This window comes from Limulus polyphemus, unplaced genomic scaffold, assembly GCF_000517525.1.
Source record: "Limulus polyphemus unplaced genomic scaffold, Limulus_polyphemus-2.1.2 Scaffold1158, whole genome shotgun sequence".
NCBI lineage: Eukaryota > Metazoa > Arthropoda > Merostomata > Xiphosura > Limulidae > Limulus > Limulus polyphemus.
This window is the reverse complement of record NW_013666768.1, coordinates 267,290-285,523: the sequence shown is the minus strand read 5'-3', so window position 1 is coordinate 285,523 and position 18,234 is coordinate 267,290. Positions and strand designations below refer to the sequence as shown.

General features: G+C 32.4%; 1 protein-coding gene and 1 long non-coding RNA gene across 2 annotated transcripts in view; one reads left to right on the top strand and one right to left on the bottom strand.

The window, feature by feature from the left end:
* The window catches only part of LOC106462407 (glycine receptor subunit alphaZ1-like), a 37,722-nt gene extending 22,180 nt beyond the window's left edge, over window positions 1–15,542 (bottom strand). The window contains exons 1-3 of the mRNA XM_013922334.2: window positions 15,319–15,542; window positions 13,573–13,649; window positions 11,801–11,868 (exon numbers count right to left, since the gene is read on the bottom strand). Coding sequence (XP_013777788.2) covers window positions 11,801–11,868; window positions 13,573–13,649; window positions 15,319–15,398 — 225 coding nt within the window. The 5' untranslated portion in view covers window positions 15,399–15,542. The remainder of the gene's footprint in view (window positions 1–11,800; window positions 11,869–13,572; window positions 13,650–15,318) is intronic.
* LOC111086516 lies at window positions 5,754–8,287 on the top strand. The gene is made up of 3 exons (XR_002611236.1): window positions 5,754–5,886; window positions 7,422–7,518; window positions 8,213–8,287. It is a non-coding gene; the product is annotated as an uncharacterized LOC111086516 (long non-coding RNA).
* Window positions 15,543–18,234: the final 2,692 nt, after the last annotated feature.

Sequence of the window (18,234 nt, the reverse complement as noted above, 5' to 3'; positions counted from 1 at the left end):
TATTTAATTAAATAATGCACCAAAGAACATAGAATAATAAGATGCAAAAAGCAAACAAATTTCTCTAACTGTCACAATTTTTCTTGCTTTCTAGCTATGCAACAAGAGCCATTATAGATTCATCCAAGCTAGTCATTATCTTTGCTGTGGGAACAAAGCTTGTACTAACAGAGAAATTGACAATTCTCCATCTAGAAAACAATGTAATATAATACATGATTTGATAGATAAAAACCTTGGATTTCTATTGGTTATAGATAATATACAATTAAATGTAAGAGAGAATTATTGACAAATCCTGAAAGAGAGGATGCAACAGGTTGGTGTGGCAAGAGGGGTCTGATTTTCTATTTGATAGCTCTGTAACCAAATAAAATTGAAGTCTAAAAAATTATAGTTTGTCCAAATAATGACGATTTTATAGTGAGTAATTTACATTTAATTTTGTACTTATTGGAGGGGTGGTGGATAAAATAGAGAAGAAGACATGCCTATAGAAAATATCTCACATATGTCACACTAAGGGCAATTCAGGATTTTTAAAAATATTGCCTTATAAAATTAAGAACTTAAAACTTATTGTGATAAGAGTAGAGAAAAATAATTTGTCAATTGGATTCTAAAATAACTGAATCAGCCTAAGTGGACTTTTGGCATGATAAAGAGAATTATTTATAGTTTGAGATACAACTGTGATATCCATAGTGTAAGGAATTTTTGTACAAACGTTTGATTTATTTTAAATATATTACTCTAATACAAGTGGATTGTGTGCTGCCCATTTATTGTTAAAATTTATCATCAAGTCACAGACACCTACTGTAGAAGAATCCTCAGCTCACACATATATTTAAAATCCTTACAAGAACTTAAAATTTGTATAACATAAAAATTTGATTAGCTATTCTTATCCTGTATTTGTATACCATGATAAGAAAGTAGTTTAATTAAATTCTGAATGTAACTCTAAAACCTCATAACTTGCACAGAAAGAGATGCCTGTAGAGAAAGTGTTAATAAAAAAAATCTGACATTTTGTGTACAAAAAAAAAGAAAAAAAAGAGACTTGTGACATTTACTGAAAGCTTGCCAAATTTCCTGAAAATACAAAATCATTAAAATTTATAGTATGGAAATGCTTATGGTTTCTTAAGGGTAAAAAGGTCTGTCACTCCTACTGAACCTGTAACTGGTTTTAAGCCAGTGTCAAGAAATATTAGTTTTAGATGTTTGTACTTACCAGATGTTCTTTCTAGTCCACATTCAATCTCTCTTTGAAATTCAGTTTCTGTTTTCACATTCATAACGTTATAGTGTGAACTACCCTGATCCTCATCATCACTGTAACTGAACTCCATTTTCACTTGGTTCTAAAGTGATACAATGCAGTGAAAAGGTTAAAGAAATAAATATTGTGATCATTACAGTTCACTAACTTAAAACATGATGATATAATTAATATACGTAATGTTTCAGACTTAGTTATATATGTGAATAGTGCAAAAACTATTTAAAAAACAAACAAACAAGGGAACAATTTAGGAAAACTCAGTTTCATTTCTGTTACTTGTAGTTCTATATTTTGGATTAACATTCAAGACAAGAAATTATTCTACAGGAAACACCTAATAACCACTTTCTTATTTAACCAAATTGAAAGTAAAAATATTAATTGATATTAATATCCTACTGAAGTAAAGCATCAGGGCTAGGTATAGAAAACCTTAGGTATTTATGAGTGAGAAAAAATAAAATGTATAAAAAAGTACAAAAGTAAATACATATCGAAGATGTCTTCATTTTGTTTTTATCAAACCAGGTTAAAAATAAAATAACACGAAAAAGAACTATAACCAACAGAAATCCTAACACCACAATCAATCTGGATAAAGTCACCATTGTCAATAACCAATATTAAATGCAAACTTTGAGATAAAAAATATCTAAAATGGTGCTTTTGCTGGTATTCTTATAGTTGGAATAACAGCAGAATGTCGGCAATAGTTATCTGAGTGTCATAAAGGCTACATATTAGCAAATCAGTTCCTGTAAAAGAAATCAATGAGTAATGAAATTGGCCAATGTGCAGCCTTTTCAAGAGAACTTCCTCCCTCCAATTCCTATAAAAAATAGATGGCAAAACAACCAGAAATCTTTACCATGGCAACCTTCTTGTGATTTTTCTCACCATAAATTAACTGCCAGTTAGTGTGAAACCTTGTCTTTATGACAGGCCTGAAGTCAACATAAGGGACAGGTAAGGCTGTGACATTGCTAAAGCATATGACTTTGTTGTGGTTTCAGCAAGTTCATTCCCACAATTACCAACATGGGCAAAAATCCAGAAAACCTGAACAATGATGGACAATAATGAGAAATGGGTCAGTTTTTTCTAAATAACAAGAATGGTAGTGTGTCATGCAGCCAAAACAACCTGCAGGATACAATTTGTGTTTTTAACATGAGTGATAGTTTAGCGATTTTCAACTTTCTGTAACTCAAACTTTGGTAATCCAAATTATTACATATTCTCAATGTATGTGCTCTACTGGACTTTTACTTCACATACCAAATTTCACAGCAATCCGTCCAGAAATACACGAGATACAAAATCTCCAATTTTGATTGAATTTCTTGTATTTTTTCTCCACACTGAAAGTATGGAAATTTTATTTGATTAAAAAACAAACTTAACTTTTATGGATTGTTTTTCAAATTTAGTACACTGACAGATCTTTATAACATAAAGTTAGGCATCAAATTTGTTCTAAATATAAGCCACATGTCCAAAGTTATTCAATAAAAACTGCTCAGTTTTGACCATACTTTATGAGCACGCTTATATAAACAGTTATGCGAGCTATTGGTCTAAAATTTTTGCTACAGCTTCACCTAAGAGTAAATGTAGACCACTTTTAGTTTTTGTTCTTCAGATTAAAGACAGCTGATTTAGAGCAGGAAAACTATAGGGTGTAATAACGTGCAGATACTTAAGTATTAGTTAGGCCAAACAAACTAGTTTAGCAGTTTATAGCTCAAGTTTTCAAAACAAACATATGGGTGGGCAGTTATTATTCATTGGCAATGTTTAAGCACAAACTTGCTACATTTTATGAAATTCTCCTAATTAAAAATGTTTGGAAATACATTTTCAGTTTAGGAAAATGATAACATTAAGAATTTTACAGCAAATATTCATTCATTAGATAACCAGGCTGTGATTTTTGTTCAAGTTGGGGCATGATGGTGGGTAAAACAAAATATGTGGCTAGGCTAACTAATGAATGAATATCTGCTGGAAAAGTATTAATAATGCTATATGTGTAGCTACTAGTTTGGCCATAAATTTTGATTTCATTCCTTTAAGTCGCTCACTCAATCCTTCTTTCTTGCACTTTTTTTCACAACTAAGGTGTTTTTTGATGAGATATGCCTTTTTATCAACACACACCAACACACCACAGCAAGTAAGAAAGTGACACTCGATAGTAACCAACATTAGCTTTATTATCGCAATCCTATTATTCGGAACATACATTTACTTTACAGAACCAACCAGATTCTTTAAAATATATGGGGGTAGTTTGCTCTCTAGAACAGTGTTAATAGCTTCCTTTATAGTAACGGCATGAAATTTAGATTAATAGTTTCTTGTCATCACCCCCACACAATAGGCATAACCGTATCAAGTATCATTATTTATACTAATTGCTTAAGCTAATATCATGTGATGCTAAATGAACTTACCTCCGCTGACACTAATAGCTATTTCTCGATCTTCATCTTTGCTATCTAATGTTGTGTTCACTTGCTCTAGTCTTTATATAGCCCACTCGACTGCCCTCGGTAATATCTAATTTGCCAAACTTTATGCCAGCCCTCACGTGCCCTCTATGCAGGTACTGTATGCAGACAATAAAATCACTTTTTCGAGACTTACCACATTCCAGCTCTTAGTGGGGAGGAAGGGAGGGAGAGTGTCAGCGGAGGTAAACATGTTTGGAAATACATCTCAGTTTAGGAAAATAACTTCCCAAACATACATACCTCCACTGACACTAATAGCTAGAATCCCACATTGAGAATGTAGAGGGGCCAGTGAGGACAGAGATCTTACAGAAAGCGTTTGTAGAGAACAAATATGTACTACGAGAAGTGGTATCAAAGTGGGGGAACACTGCACTACATCCAGAACAGGTATGCTCTTCACCCAGAACTACAGAAAAACAGCCGAGGTTCCACAACTCAGGTTGGATTGAAGAGGTCATGGTACCCATATCCCACGTTGGTGGGCAGGGCAGGTGAACCACAGATATATATATATATCTTTGTGATAGGATCCCTACCAGTAACCACAGAGTGATGCATTTCAAACCACCTGACTTATGAAAGAAAGAAAGCAACACTAAAGTGGACAATCCTTCTGATCAACCTGAAGAAGTCCAAAAGGCAACATCCCAGGTCTGGATTGATGGGATCACATGCCATACTCCATCAAAGTCCAGAACTCATCCAGTCTGGATTTATAAACAGTTGTCTTTACTCCCTCACCAAGTGGGCAAGAATAGCCCTTGTGTAGCTTTGTGCATAATTAAAAACAAAAACAAAAAAAACCTTATAATATCCTCACACGGATTTATTTACTTCAGCTACACAAATAATGCATTCTAGGTTATTCTCTAAGTCTTTTAGTGGTTATATGTTTGTAGACCAGTGTTTCCCAAATGCCAGTCCTTTGACCGGTATTGGTCCTTGACTTAATTTCTACCATTCTGTAATGTGTCTTGGCTGTTGAAAGCAGTAACACTTATGTTTACTTCAATATTTGATGACTAAAAATCACCTAAGTCTACCTTTTCTTTTTTGTTTTTGAAATAAATTGTTTTTGTTTTTTGTAAATCTCTTATTATTTTACTTATGTAACTAACTGATATGTTATTTGGAATGTTGGTCTGATCCGTGATTACCAAAAATCTGGGAACCACTGTTGTAGACCACATGATACGACTGCTTAACTGAAAAATGTGTTTGAGGAGTGGACAAAAGAACTGAGTTAATCTATCATAGTGGTTAATGGTAGCGTATGTACACTAAATGGAAAAATTGGTGAAATATTTACCAATTTTTTGCCCTATGTGTTAGTTGTGTATAGACTATGACTATGACTACCACGTATCTTGAGAAGGATAATGCGCTTTCACAGAAATTTTTGAGATATATCAAATGATATTCACTGCTTCATTTTTTAACTATATATTGCTATTTAGCTATGATAAACATAAAAAAACAACTATCAACTATGCTTTCACTTCTACAAGAAGTTTCCTTCTATATCACCCCAGAAAAATCAAAGCAGTAAATGTCAAAGAAACCCTAAGTAATGGTTGAATATTGGATGCCTGTAAAGTATGTAAATAAATTGCATAAATTGTAGCAGTAGGCCTAAAAATGTCATGCAAGTGAGTTTTGAGTGGTATAAAAGATGCATGTATTTGGTATTACAAAAGAAGGTATTCTACCTCGAAACCATAAAATAAACATTTTAGTGGTTTTGAAACCGTGAAATTATGAAAAGAAAAATATTTTCCGTGCAGGTAATAAACACTGCTTTCACAGTGAAGAAGTAAAGGTCGTAGGGTTTTGATTTATGATCTGTAATTGTTGGTATAATTTTCTAATGGATTTAATGGAATTTGTTTAGAGTAACTTTGATTGGTGATTTCTTGCGGCATATACATCACCTGTTCTTTTGCAGAAGGTCAATTCTTAGGCCTTGGAATAGTGAGTGTCCGAGAGCTGTTATGTAATCCAAGTCAGAAACAGGTCATTCCTCTGCAGTCTCAACCCAATGAAGATGATTCTGTGACAGGTTCTCTCACAGTAGAGGTCAGCTTCATTTACGTATAGTATTACCAACTCACGCTTCATGGTTAGGTCCGTTCTATTGAATGACTTAAAGCAAGAGTTGTCACAAATTATCATTTGCTGGTGGTTGAAAATGATCTTTTAAATGTTTGTGAATAATTTAGTTCTTTAATAGTACAAGTACCTTTAATGATCAAAATGTTAAGGATTGAAAGCAGAAAGTGAATAATTTTAATTTCATAAGTTTGAAGTTCAACATTATGTGATTGGCTATAAATTATATATATGTAGTGCTTGAAATAGGCTGGTATGCAGTACTGGCAATTCTATATTCCAAAGAGCACTTAATATCATACCCAGAAACTGCTCATTTGTTAATTTTCGGTATAAATTATTTCCAAGGAACTTCAGCGATACAAGTCACTTCTTGATTATAACTAGTTTATTCTTTCTCGATACAACTTTGTAATACACAGAATTTCCAATCAGTACGTTAAACCTAACTACTTAACACATGCTATAATTCACAGTGATTCACACACTTTACTTACGGTGCCTACTGTTCGCTTGACTCAATTATCTATATCTTCAATCTATCTCTTCGATCTGTCTGCCTATGCAATTGTGTTGGTTTTTCTCCACCAGGCTTATATACTAAAAAAGAGGGCGCTTGGCAAACACTGGGACATTCGCGAGGTTCCTCAATAAGTCATGATCCTTCTAGAAACTCCAGCGCACATGCTCCCAGTGTCGCGTGACTTCCGCTGTCATAACATTTCTTAGATCAGAATATGTAAAAGGAAACACTGTTCTGTTAATAAATATGGGTTTTGGAAAAAAAAGTAACACACTTTATATTAAAAAGAAAGAAATGGTAAAGTTCACGTTTTAAGTATGTTAAGAATACATAGATGCTTTTGTTAGTTGCTTTGATTATTTACCTAAAAAATACTAGAAAATAGAATGTTTCTTTCAATTCTCAGTTAGCCGTGACTTATTATTGAAGGGCACTGTGTAAAATAGGACAAAATACAATTATTAATTATAAATATCGATCCAAAATTTTGTAATTCATGAACATTTGTCAAGGTAGTCGACTAGGCATTACCTAGTGGTTAGTGGGCCTGGATTGTGACCTGAAGGTTCATGATCCAAATGACATTGATGTAAGAAGTTTTCACATAAACTGTAGCTCCCTGATGACTCAGCACTAAATCTGAGGGCTTGTAATGCTGAAATTTGGGTTTTGATACCCATGGTGATCAGAGCACAGATTGCATGTTTGTGTCTACCAACAAAAAGCAACATAAGCTATAAAAGTGATGGTCAAATCCCACTATTTGGTCAGACAAGAGTAGCCCAAGAGTCGGTGGTGAGTGCTGTTGGCTAACTGCCTTCTCTAGCTTATCAGCTCAGATTTAGGGATGGCTATGCACAAATTACCCTTGTATAGGTTTGTGCAAAAATTCTAAAACACTATAAAAGCAAATTTAGCAATTTTGTAATTAAAAATAACTGTCAATTGTGAATTGATGTGCCTAATTTGATAATTTCAGTTCTTATTTATGGAGGGAGGTGAAGTGCCTGTTATTGGTGATGCCTCTGGAAAATTGACCGGGCTGATTGAAACAAACAGTCGAGTGACACCAACTGGTACTGTTATCACTACTACTACATTTAAAAAAGCAGAAGGTTTAGAATTAGAAGGTATATATTTATGTATATGATTTTTGCATTTTTTTAAATTAATTTTTTTTTGCCATTATGCATTTTACCCCTAAATTGTGTTATTGTTTTTTCTGTTGCCTGAAAAAACCCTTAAAGCATCATTACAAAAATAAAAGCTTCAATTCTGCTTTGAAAAGAAAAAAAAAAGATTGCAGTGGTGTTATTTTTGCTCTAAAATATCTCAAATGTGGTAAAATGAAAACAATTTTTTTTAATACTCTTGTATTACGCAACAGATTTTTATGGGTATAATCTAACATGATAACATTTATTTATGAATTTAAACATATATGCAGTTATGAAGTTCTAGATTAAGTTTTAGTGTAATATTATAAATAAAACTAACAGAGAAACTTAAATTCACATTTTTTTTACTCATATATATTTCCTTTTTGTCTTTGAGGATTTACATGTTTTGAATCAGTTTTAAGGCATTTGCTTTCGTAATAATAATAGTAATTCTACACACGCTTCCACATGCGCATGTAGATAAGTTTGTTGTGGTTAGTTTTTTAAGTTTTTTCTTGTGTTCCCAGACATGTGTAATAATTATTTTGCATGATATTGATATTTCCTTTTACATTTCTTTTTTTTTCCTGCTTCACTGACCTCCATGTAGCCAAAGTACTGGATATGAAAGCTGATTCCCTTAATGACGTGTCCTCATCAAAATCTGTAGAAAGCCAAGGTGCTGACACATATCTATAATTTTCTGATAGCATTGTTGAACCTAAACAGAAAAATTACACAATTCCATATGATGTTTTTATTTCACCATCTATAATAACACCTTTATTAGTCTCCTTCTCTTCCTGTTAAAGAGCCAACATCCCAAACGCAACAACATCATGACTGTGGTCACTTTAACTACATCCTTTAGGCCAGTAGATAGCCATCCATCATATTAAAAATGAATTGTTTAAGAAACCTTACTGAATGATATATTCTCAAAGAATGACTAAAAGAAATATAAGGCTTTAACACAATGTTAGATGTACAGTGAACAAATAATAAAAGTGTTCTAATGTTAGATGTACAGTTAACAAATAATAAGGCTATGCTGCTAGATGTACAGCCAACTAATAATAGATCTATGCTGTTAGATGTGCAGCCAACTAATAATAAATCTATGCTAATGTTAGGTTATAATAAGCCATTTAATACTTGCATATGTTTACAGACTGTTGGTTGTGTTTGTGCTTTGTCTTCCAAAACATACATACCTCCGCTGACACTAACAGCTATTTCTCGATCTTCATCTTTGCTAACATTGTGTTTGCTTGCTACAGTCTTTATATACCCAACTCGACTGCCCTCGACAGTATCTAATTTGCAAAACTTTATGCCGGCCATCACACGCCCTCTATGTGGGTACTGTATATTAGCGTTGTATGCAGACAATAAAATCAATTTTTCTTGACAAAGCCTGAGCATTCAGACTAAAGTTTTATGATTTACATTTTCTTAGTTTTCTCTTTCTAATAATCAGGAATTCTTTGTTTTGTTATCCAGAGATATATTTTGTTGAATTTGTTTTTTCCTCCAAATATATTACAAAAAAAAAAGGATATGAACTCCCGTGTAATGGTTTCAAGCACGGAAGCTACTCAGCCTTTGTCTGTTCATCCTTTGTTATCTAGTGGTGGTCAGCAGTCAGGGGGGAGCCACTCTCCATGGAAGCTATCCGTGACCTGATTCAGGGCAAGATGGAGTCCTTCATGCAGCCCGGGGGGTATCTCTCCAGGAGGTGCTGATTTAAATTTTCATTCTGAAATTAGATATTCTGGGGAGGATTTACACATCTAATCAGCTATCTTCTACCTAATATACATGCTTTATCATGTCATCCCTTCGAACCCATGGCCTCCTGTTCATTATATCACTTTTCCCTCACAGTTTATTTTTTTATTGCTGTTAGCTTCCAGATGCCATTCATGTTCAGCAGACTCTCTATCATTCTGCATATGTTTTGCTCTATCCCAACTGATTATTTATTCCAAGAACTCTCGCTGCCAGAGAAGGAAACAAATCTTTTTCTCCTATTCATTTACCTGACATTTCTCATCTTTACAGTAGATCAGATCCAGATCATTTGTTATGTCCCGTCAATGTGCTCAGATGTTATGTGGCTCGTATGGAACCATTTGGAGGCCCTAGTAACAGTCTTTTTATTCATTGGGATCCTGCAGTGTCCAGGGATTTATCACCTGTTACTTTAACCAGATGGCTTCAGAAGTTGATCCATATTGCCCATTCGAGCTTATCTGTTAATGATCGCAATATGCTCTGTGTCACCTCTCACCAGATTCGACACCTATCAATGTTTTTGGCTGCCCAGTTGAACTGTTCTCTAGAAGATATTTTGTGGGCCGGTATGTGGACTTCTCCCAACACGTTCATATCTCATTACCTTCACAATTTGGTAGTTTCCTCTTCGATGAGATTTCTTCTTCCCCCTGTGGCTGTATTGACTACCTCTACTAGATTTTAACAGGTGAGTAACATGTTATCTGACTTACAGTTATTGTTATTTTCTCTTCTAGGGTCCCTATTGATTTTTTTTGGATCCCACTCAGTGGTGAGTGTTGCCCAGTAGGGTATGCTTGTATTTAAATTCCACACTAGCAACCTTTATATCGATTCCTGGTTGCAATGGGTTCTGTCCAGATGAGGTGTTCCATAAGACCAGCTGGACGAAGATCTAGATGTTGATATCTTATTACAACATTTCTAATGGACTGCTACTCATAGACTATCATGAATAAAGCTAAAGTGGATTTTGCCAGTCCCTGCTGATCTTAGAGCTGAATCAGTCAAGATCAGTTTGCTTTTAAAAATTAGGGAATGTGGTTCACCTGTTCCACTGTCTCTGGAGACATGTTCCTCAGGACTTCCCAAAGCTTATGTCCCCTCCCTCCTACTTCTACTAGTGGAGCTGAGGAGTCTTTACCACACCCAGTTCCCAGTCACTGGGTTGGTGGACAGAGGATTTTCCTTCGGAGTGTTGACTTTTCTCCACTCTCGGAAAAGTGGGTGAAGTTGGGGTTTCTGGAAGTTTTTTTCCCAGATGGAGGTAAGAGCAGGACCAACCTATGCTGGAGCTTACTTGTAAAACCAGTCTAGATTTGATGCTTAGCTATCCGGTGGGCAGGTGCTTGGACCCTCTTATGAACACTGTCAGGTCTTATGTTGTTCATGCAGGAGGTCCACTATCTCCTCGTAAATCCGAACATGACGAGGTCCCATCTCTGGTCTTTGGTGGGACGTTGTTCCACATCCGCTCCATAATTCCATGGGTAAGCAGAATTTTTGTGCTCTGCCCACCACGGGTATCGAAACCTGGTTTCTAGCGTTGTAAGTCCGCAGACATACCGCTGTGCCACTGGGGGGCTTGTATTAAGTACAGCAAAGTTTAATCCTAACTAAACTACAGCAAAAAAACGTACACAAATTACAGTGTTAATTCATATCTATCGAATATAGACCGTACTTAATAAAGCCTTAACTAATGTTAGGCCTAAGACTACACAATTAGACTTACAGATTTCGGTGTCTGCGATTAGATTTTGATATTATTCTAGAAATCCTGTACTTAAAGAAGTACTGTTGCAATAAAGATACTAATTTGATTGTAAACATCTTGTGGGTCTCGGCTAGTATATCTAAAATAAAATACGTATTTTGTGTTCAAAAGTAATCTATACTTATAGTTTAAAACAAGTTTAAACTAAAGTGCATGACAAAACTAATGCAAGGCGCCCTCTGAAATTAGAACCAAAATCTTACAGATTAATCTTTAAAGTGAAGCTTATATTTGCTATTAGGCCAAAATTGCATGGCGAATGCCGTTAGGCTATCATTATAATTAACTAATCTGTTTTTAATAAAAAGAGTAATAGAAATGTGACAATGGCATACAATATTTCCATCAATTGTGGTCATTTTATGAATTTTGTAAAGATCTATATATAATAGTCATTTTTATGCTCTTTTTTTCGCTATCACGAAGTTATCTTTTCACAAAAATGAGCAATTTTATATCCTTCGTGTAAATGCTTTCATAAACATCTGAACCTGATTTACAGTAATTTTACCAGAAAATAAATTATATCGTAAGTATTATTTACAAAAAATAATTATGAACTCTTGACTTAACTCAAGCTTATCTGCAAAATGCCCAGTCTGACTTAATGGTTAATGCTCTTACCATTGTCTTGATATTCACTTTTGGTATGTCCAGAATGTACATTGACACTTCTACTGTAACTGGATCACCTAAAATATAATTTATATTCATAGGTATTTTCATCTTTTGAATTAAAAACTTTTTATAAAGCACAAGAATACTACAATTTGAAGGTAAATTTATTGATAATGCATTAGAATACTACAATACGAGGGTAAAAAAATATGTTTCCTAGAAAAACAATAAATATAGTCATAACTCTATATTAAATATGTTCCAGATACTTGCTAAATTAGATTAATTCAAACTAACAACTATAAATATGTTTGTACAATAAGCAATATAGTGAATGACTATTGAGGAAGTCAGGAAAGGCTAACACATTTTTCATGCCAAGTCTAAAATATTAAATAACAAAAATTAAGAATGTTAATTTATATATAGTCCGTTCAATATATCATAAACTTCCTTCTTTCAACTGATTTCGGTATTGCATAGTGTGGGATTTTATTAACTGTCATGTTTCCACATTGAACGTTAAATATGTATATGTTTGGTAAGATTCAAAGTATTCTGTTTAAACACATCATCAAACTCTCACAACGTTTTCAACTACCAGTGATACTTCGTCATCGAGGTCGTAATTATGACAAAGATTAATTAATTTTCTGTTTATTTTATAAAAATTTATAAATTTAAGTGTGTATGCTTTTTATGATATATATGGAGATAGTGGAAAACTGGTGATAGTAGAAAATTTCCAGTAACAAAATAGAACAAATGAACTCTGTTTCCTTAAATATTATATTGATTTAAAGTAATATTGTGAAAATGATTTTAACTCTTTAACAATGAATGTGCAATAGATGAAAACAAGCATTCATTCGGTTAGGAGCGAACTGCTAAAAATATATATCTGATTCGTAACAATGCTTCGTCATATAACATGGCATTGTACAGTGTAAGAATTCCATCTGAAGCCTCCAGTTTGAAAGCACAATAAATGCAGTTTTCCACACTGTTTTGTTTTTCTTATCAATTTCTTTTGTATTATTGGTGGATATTCTGCTGTTTTGTAATATAAATAACTGTTGGTATTTTTATTTAATTAGTTAATTGCGTGTTTATATTCCTTAATCCGCGTTGGGCTAAAGTAATTTCTAAATATTTGCTGTTGTCTGTTTTTAAGACAATCCACAAGAAGCAGAATCTCAGCATTTGTTGAACAAATAAGCATACAACTACTGAATTATTTCTATTATCTTAGTAAACCAATAAGTTGTTTTTCCTTCTCAAGTTTGCGAGTTAAATAAAAGTCCAAAAATTATTTAATGAAAAATTTAGTACATAACGTTTGATTATAAAACTGGGATTGACTTTTTTTAATAATAAATTCAATGTATGTCTGCGAAACTTTCCTAAACCACAGAAGTTGACTATGTTATCGGTGTTTCAATTGTATCTCTTCTTTGTGTAAAAACAAAATAGCTAGAAATCCGATGAGAATATGTCTGAATACAGGAGTAAAAGCTTTTGTCTCCTCGGGGAACAGGTGCATCTTACAGGAAGTAATACACAAAGCGAACTTCTCAAGTGAGGAAGCACACAACATGATCATCCTACATGTCAAACTATGAAACACTGTTTCTTACATGAGAAACTATACAATGCTGCTGAACAAATTATCATTCTAAGCGAGGAAATACTCAACTTTAGTGTCGTACCTGCACGTCGAAGCAAATGACGTAAACATATGAAATTTCATTCAGTAAATAAGAAAAAAAAATGTTTACCTCTAAACGTTGGACGTTCGAGACGGCTGTAGTTAAAAAGTAACGATTTCCACAATTCGTCTACAGAAGGTTGGGGCCTGACAAAAAAGAACGTAAAATATGTCATATACGTTAACAATATGAAAATAGAGAGAAACGGAACAATGTTTGATGAATCATTGTGAGGTAAATGTGAAAGAAAGAGGGGTTGGTTACTGATTGTAAAAGAAAATATAAAGAGTTAGTAAGAGAAGATGAATCAGGAGTTAATAAGACCAAACAACGAAGATTAGAAAATTCATAGAGGAAAAGAAAAACAATAGAGTGGAAAGTGGAGACCAAAATAATAAGAGGAGAAACAATGTAAATGATATGACATCAAATCGACTTAAGAAATTTATTCATTTGTATGGTTATTTAGCCGTTTATTTATTTATGTGATAATAATGAACTCGATGCAATCTAATATAACTTTAACATCGTAATTATTTTCTCTTCCAAAAGCCTAAATGGTATAATAGAATAAACTTAACGTAACTTTCTATCTATTAAATATGCTCACAAATATAAACTTATGTAGTCATGTATGAATATACAAATGGTATATATTTCAATGTATAGTTTCGGCACAATTGAATCCAATAACCTGATACGAGGTTTTACCTTTTTAACAAGCGATATATAATTAAGGAAATCAAATTAATCTAATGAATTATGTTATACAATCACAGAAGGAATTTTTAACTTTGTAATGCTTGTGAGAGCTATCCATCTAGAAATTAGTGGATGATTTAAAAAATGGTCGATTCTTTTTTTTCTTGTTTGCAGTATGTCTGTGGACTTACAACGCTAGAATCCTGGTTTCGATACCCGCAGTTGACAGAGTATAGATAGCCCATTTTGTTGCTTTGTGTTTAACTTCAAACAAACAAAATTGTTTTGATTGTAATAAGTAATGTGAAAATATATATATTTCATCATGCTTAAAGAGCCTTATATCTACCAAAATATTTTTTTAAAAGTTGCTGACCAGTTTAATAAGTCGAGATTCCATAGACTTGATCCAAGTGATATTTGATAATAAGAACTTGTAAAGAACAAAATATTCGTGAAAAGTGTAACTTAATGAAACGTTTTGTATTTCATTAAATCACTTTCTTAGAAACTACTTACGGTTCTCCCTGCTAACCGTCCTTAATTTAGTAGTGATAAACGAGAGGGAATGCAACTAGTCAATACCAGCTATCGCCAACTCTTGAGCTACTCTTTTACCAACCAACTTTAAAACGTCCCATGTCTGAAAAGGCGAGCATTTTCGATGACGAGATTCAAACCCGCAACCCACTGGTTGCGAGTCGAGCACTCTAACCAAGCCTTCTCAGAAGAAAAACTTTTAAAAAATTAAAAAATTTCTTCAAGTACAGTGCATAAGCTACATGAAAAAAACAATAGCTCTTGTTTTCAGATATGTTGTGAAAAGGAAGATAGTTTATTGACACCAAATGATAATATTATGAAAGATAGGACAAATAGCAGGTTAATGTTTCGGTATTCACGAGAACTATATGTAGTTGTTAAAAATAACGTTACGAAAATATACCAAAATTTAGATTTAGAAAATGTAGTATAAGTTAAAATTGTATTATCTTAAATAAGAATCATTAAGATAAAATATAAACATATTAAAAGGTAGGAAAACATTTCAAGTTTTATTTTTTATTTTTTGCTTTTAAAAAGAGATTAACCACCAAACTACTTTTAACTTACATAGCTGCAGAATTAACGTTGCAAACAATTCCATGGTGACAGAGAAAAAGCAACAACAGCAAAGTTGCCAGCTTATTCATTTCCTTAGATTACTTTTAAGACAGCTTCACTCTGGATAATAGTTTAGCAATACTGATTGCATCGCAGTTTCTATTCACATGCACTTATGTCTACGAACAGATCTCGAATGCTATACGACGTTTGAAGCTGTCTTTTTTATTCCTCCCACATGTCCTCTTCCCTAACATTAATAATGACTGCTCATTCACAGGGACAATCTAATATTTCTTCCGGATTCAGGTTTCAGTGAACATTTTTAAAAATTCAAAAAAAGATTAATTAAATGACCGTTCAAAATAAAACATAAACAAATGCCTTTCTTAAACAGAAGTCACTGGAATTAAAATAAATTATTATTTTTTTGCAGACAGCAGAGAACGTTTGTATATCTTCCAGGACAGTTAGGGCATATTGCGCCAGTAGGGTTATACAGATTACATGATACAGTTTATCTACTTTTTTTATAATCCTCTGATTCTGTGCTAAGTAAACAATTTTTTTTTCTGAGGAAACAGTCCTTCCATTAAGACATCGTATGTTCAATGATTATCTACTCTTTTTTTCCTTTAAACATACAGAGGAACATTAAAATCAACTTTAATTCCTGAGTACTATCTATGAAACAAGTGCAGAATACAAGTTTTGCCTTAAGTTATATCAAAAAGGACAAAATGCTACAACTGAAAGATTAAAAGAACTGCTATAAGAATTGTTCCTATAAAGTATCAGCAAAACTAAACATATAAGTTTTAAAAGTGCGTGAAGTTATAGATATATAATATATATTTAGTAGAAATAATACAAAACACCACATAAGCTTTCTCTTGTTTCTTCTTCCTTATTAATTAAATTGTATATAATTTGTAAGCATAATTAAAGTATGTTAAAATTATATAAAAGAAACTTTTCAAACTTGTGAATGACATGACTAGGATTATGATATGAGTATGTAAACTTTAAATTCAATGTTTTAAACTGTCTTGGTAATCATAAATACAAAGTTTAATTTAGTATTTTAAAGAGCTTGTCTGGCGAATAATTCAGAAAAATAAATCAGCATCAATGTTACTATTTTTCAAATCCTATATAAACATAAGTTCACTCTGGTGAGTAAAAGACAACTAAAAACACTATATATATAAATCTAGCTAATAACTTACAGTCACAAACTATTAAACATAAGCCTAATGTATTGTTAGTAGTCGGAAAATAGGAAATCCATTATCAAGTTCGATTTATGTTTGAAATTTAACTTAAAATAAAACTCTGGTAATTTGTAAACATTTGTCTGTGAAAAACAACAACAGTAAAAACGTAAATGCGAATAAATTATAATTAACATTATAACATTAAGTACTCAACTAAACTGAACCTTATCTTTGCATTAAGCTCTTCGTCAGTATTGTCTCTTTTGTGGCGAAATTTTCCTTTTGGTACAACAGTTTTAGTCGTCTTACGATTTTACCTCTCGAAAATAAGATCCATACTAAAGTTGTTGTTTTTGTTAATTTCATACATTGCTACAATTAAGCAGTTCGAGTTCACTCTTGCGGTTAAGGAGCCGAACCCATCCAAGCTCATTGACTTAGCGAATTCATCATTACGTTTAAATACAGTTTCAGAGCATTCTAAGATTGAATAATGTAGTAAACGTAAACTAATATGTATAGAATTTTATCACATTTTCAATTCCGAGGAATAAAAGTAGGGAATTTTGTGAGCTTCACATTTTATGGAAATCAGAGAAGAAAGATGCTTTTTTCCTATTTCAAGTATTTCATCAAACAAAGATGATTTTTTAGTATATTAAACCAAGTTTGAAATATCTTAAAGTTATCTTTATGGAATTGTTCAGGAAGTAAGTTATTGGTTTTATTATTTAATTTGTTATGGACGTTGATAAAACTGTTATAATCTGAATATTTGAATATATATATCATAAGTGTAGTCTGAATTATTTTCTTAAACTTGAAGAATTAGTTTAGATCGACTAACTTATTGGTATAAGCTGCCTTCGAAAGGTCAGACGTACTTCACCTCATGCATTTGTAAGTTTATTCCATTCATTTTCACACAGAAAAAAAGGTTTAATGTGCAAAAAGCTAATATTGATAAAATATTGGTTAATTAAAGTTCTAAATATCTAGAAAAACTGTTCCACATTACAATTACACAATTAAGATTTAAGCTTATTGAGTGAGATAAAAGGTTAAAGTTCAATAATTCTATTAACAAGTAAATAGATATAATAAAAATTCTTAAACACAAAATTATAATCCACACATGTTTAATCTTAAGAGCCAGAAAATAGAAATTCATAAACATAAACATGGGCAGAAATAACATCGTTGCTAAATTAAACGAACCATAAAAAACGCATCGTATAAGAAAACGAAAATTAACATGGTAAGCATTACAAATAAATACACATAAAACCCTAAAATCTAAAAACTGTCTAAGAATTATAAACTATAACAATCAGCATTAATCAAAGTTAAAGGTTTTAAACAAATTTATGAAATATTTTTGTTTTCTTACAATAATGAATATTTTTAACTATCAATATTGGCAATTAATATAAAGTTATGAGTTTAGAAAATGTTTTTTTTTATATAAATGAAAGCACGCATCTGTTAACATATAATGTCAGGAGAGAAAACGTATGAGCTATTTACAACACTTTAAACCAAACGATTTCTTAAATTTGCGAAAACGTTTAATAAAGTCTGAAATATAAATCACGAATTATTGCCAACTTCAATTTTAAATAAACTTATTTCGATGATTTAAGCAGATAAACTTAAATTCAGTAAATTTGAGATTGTTTGTTTGTTTTTTTGAATTTCGCGCAAAGCT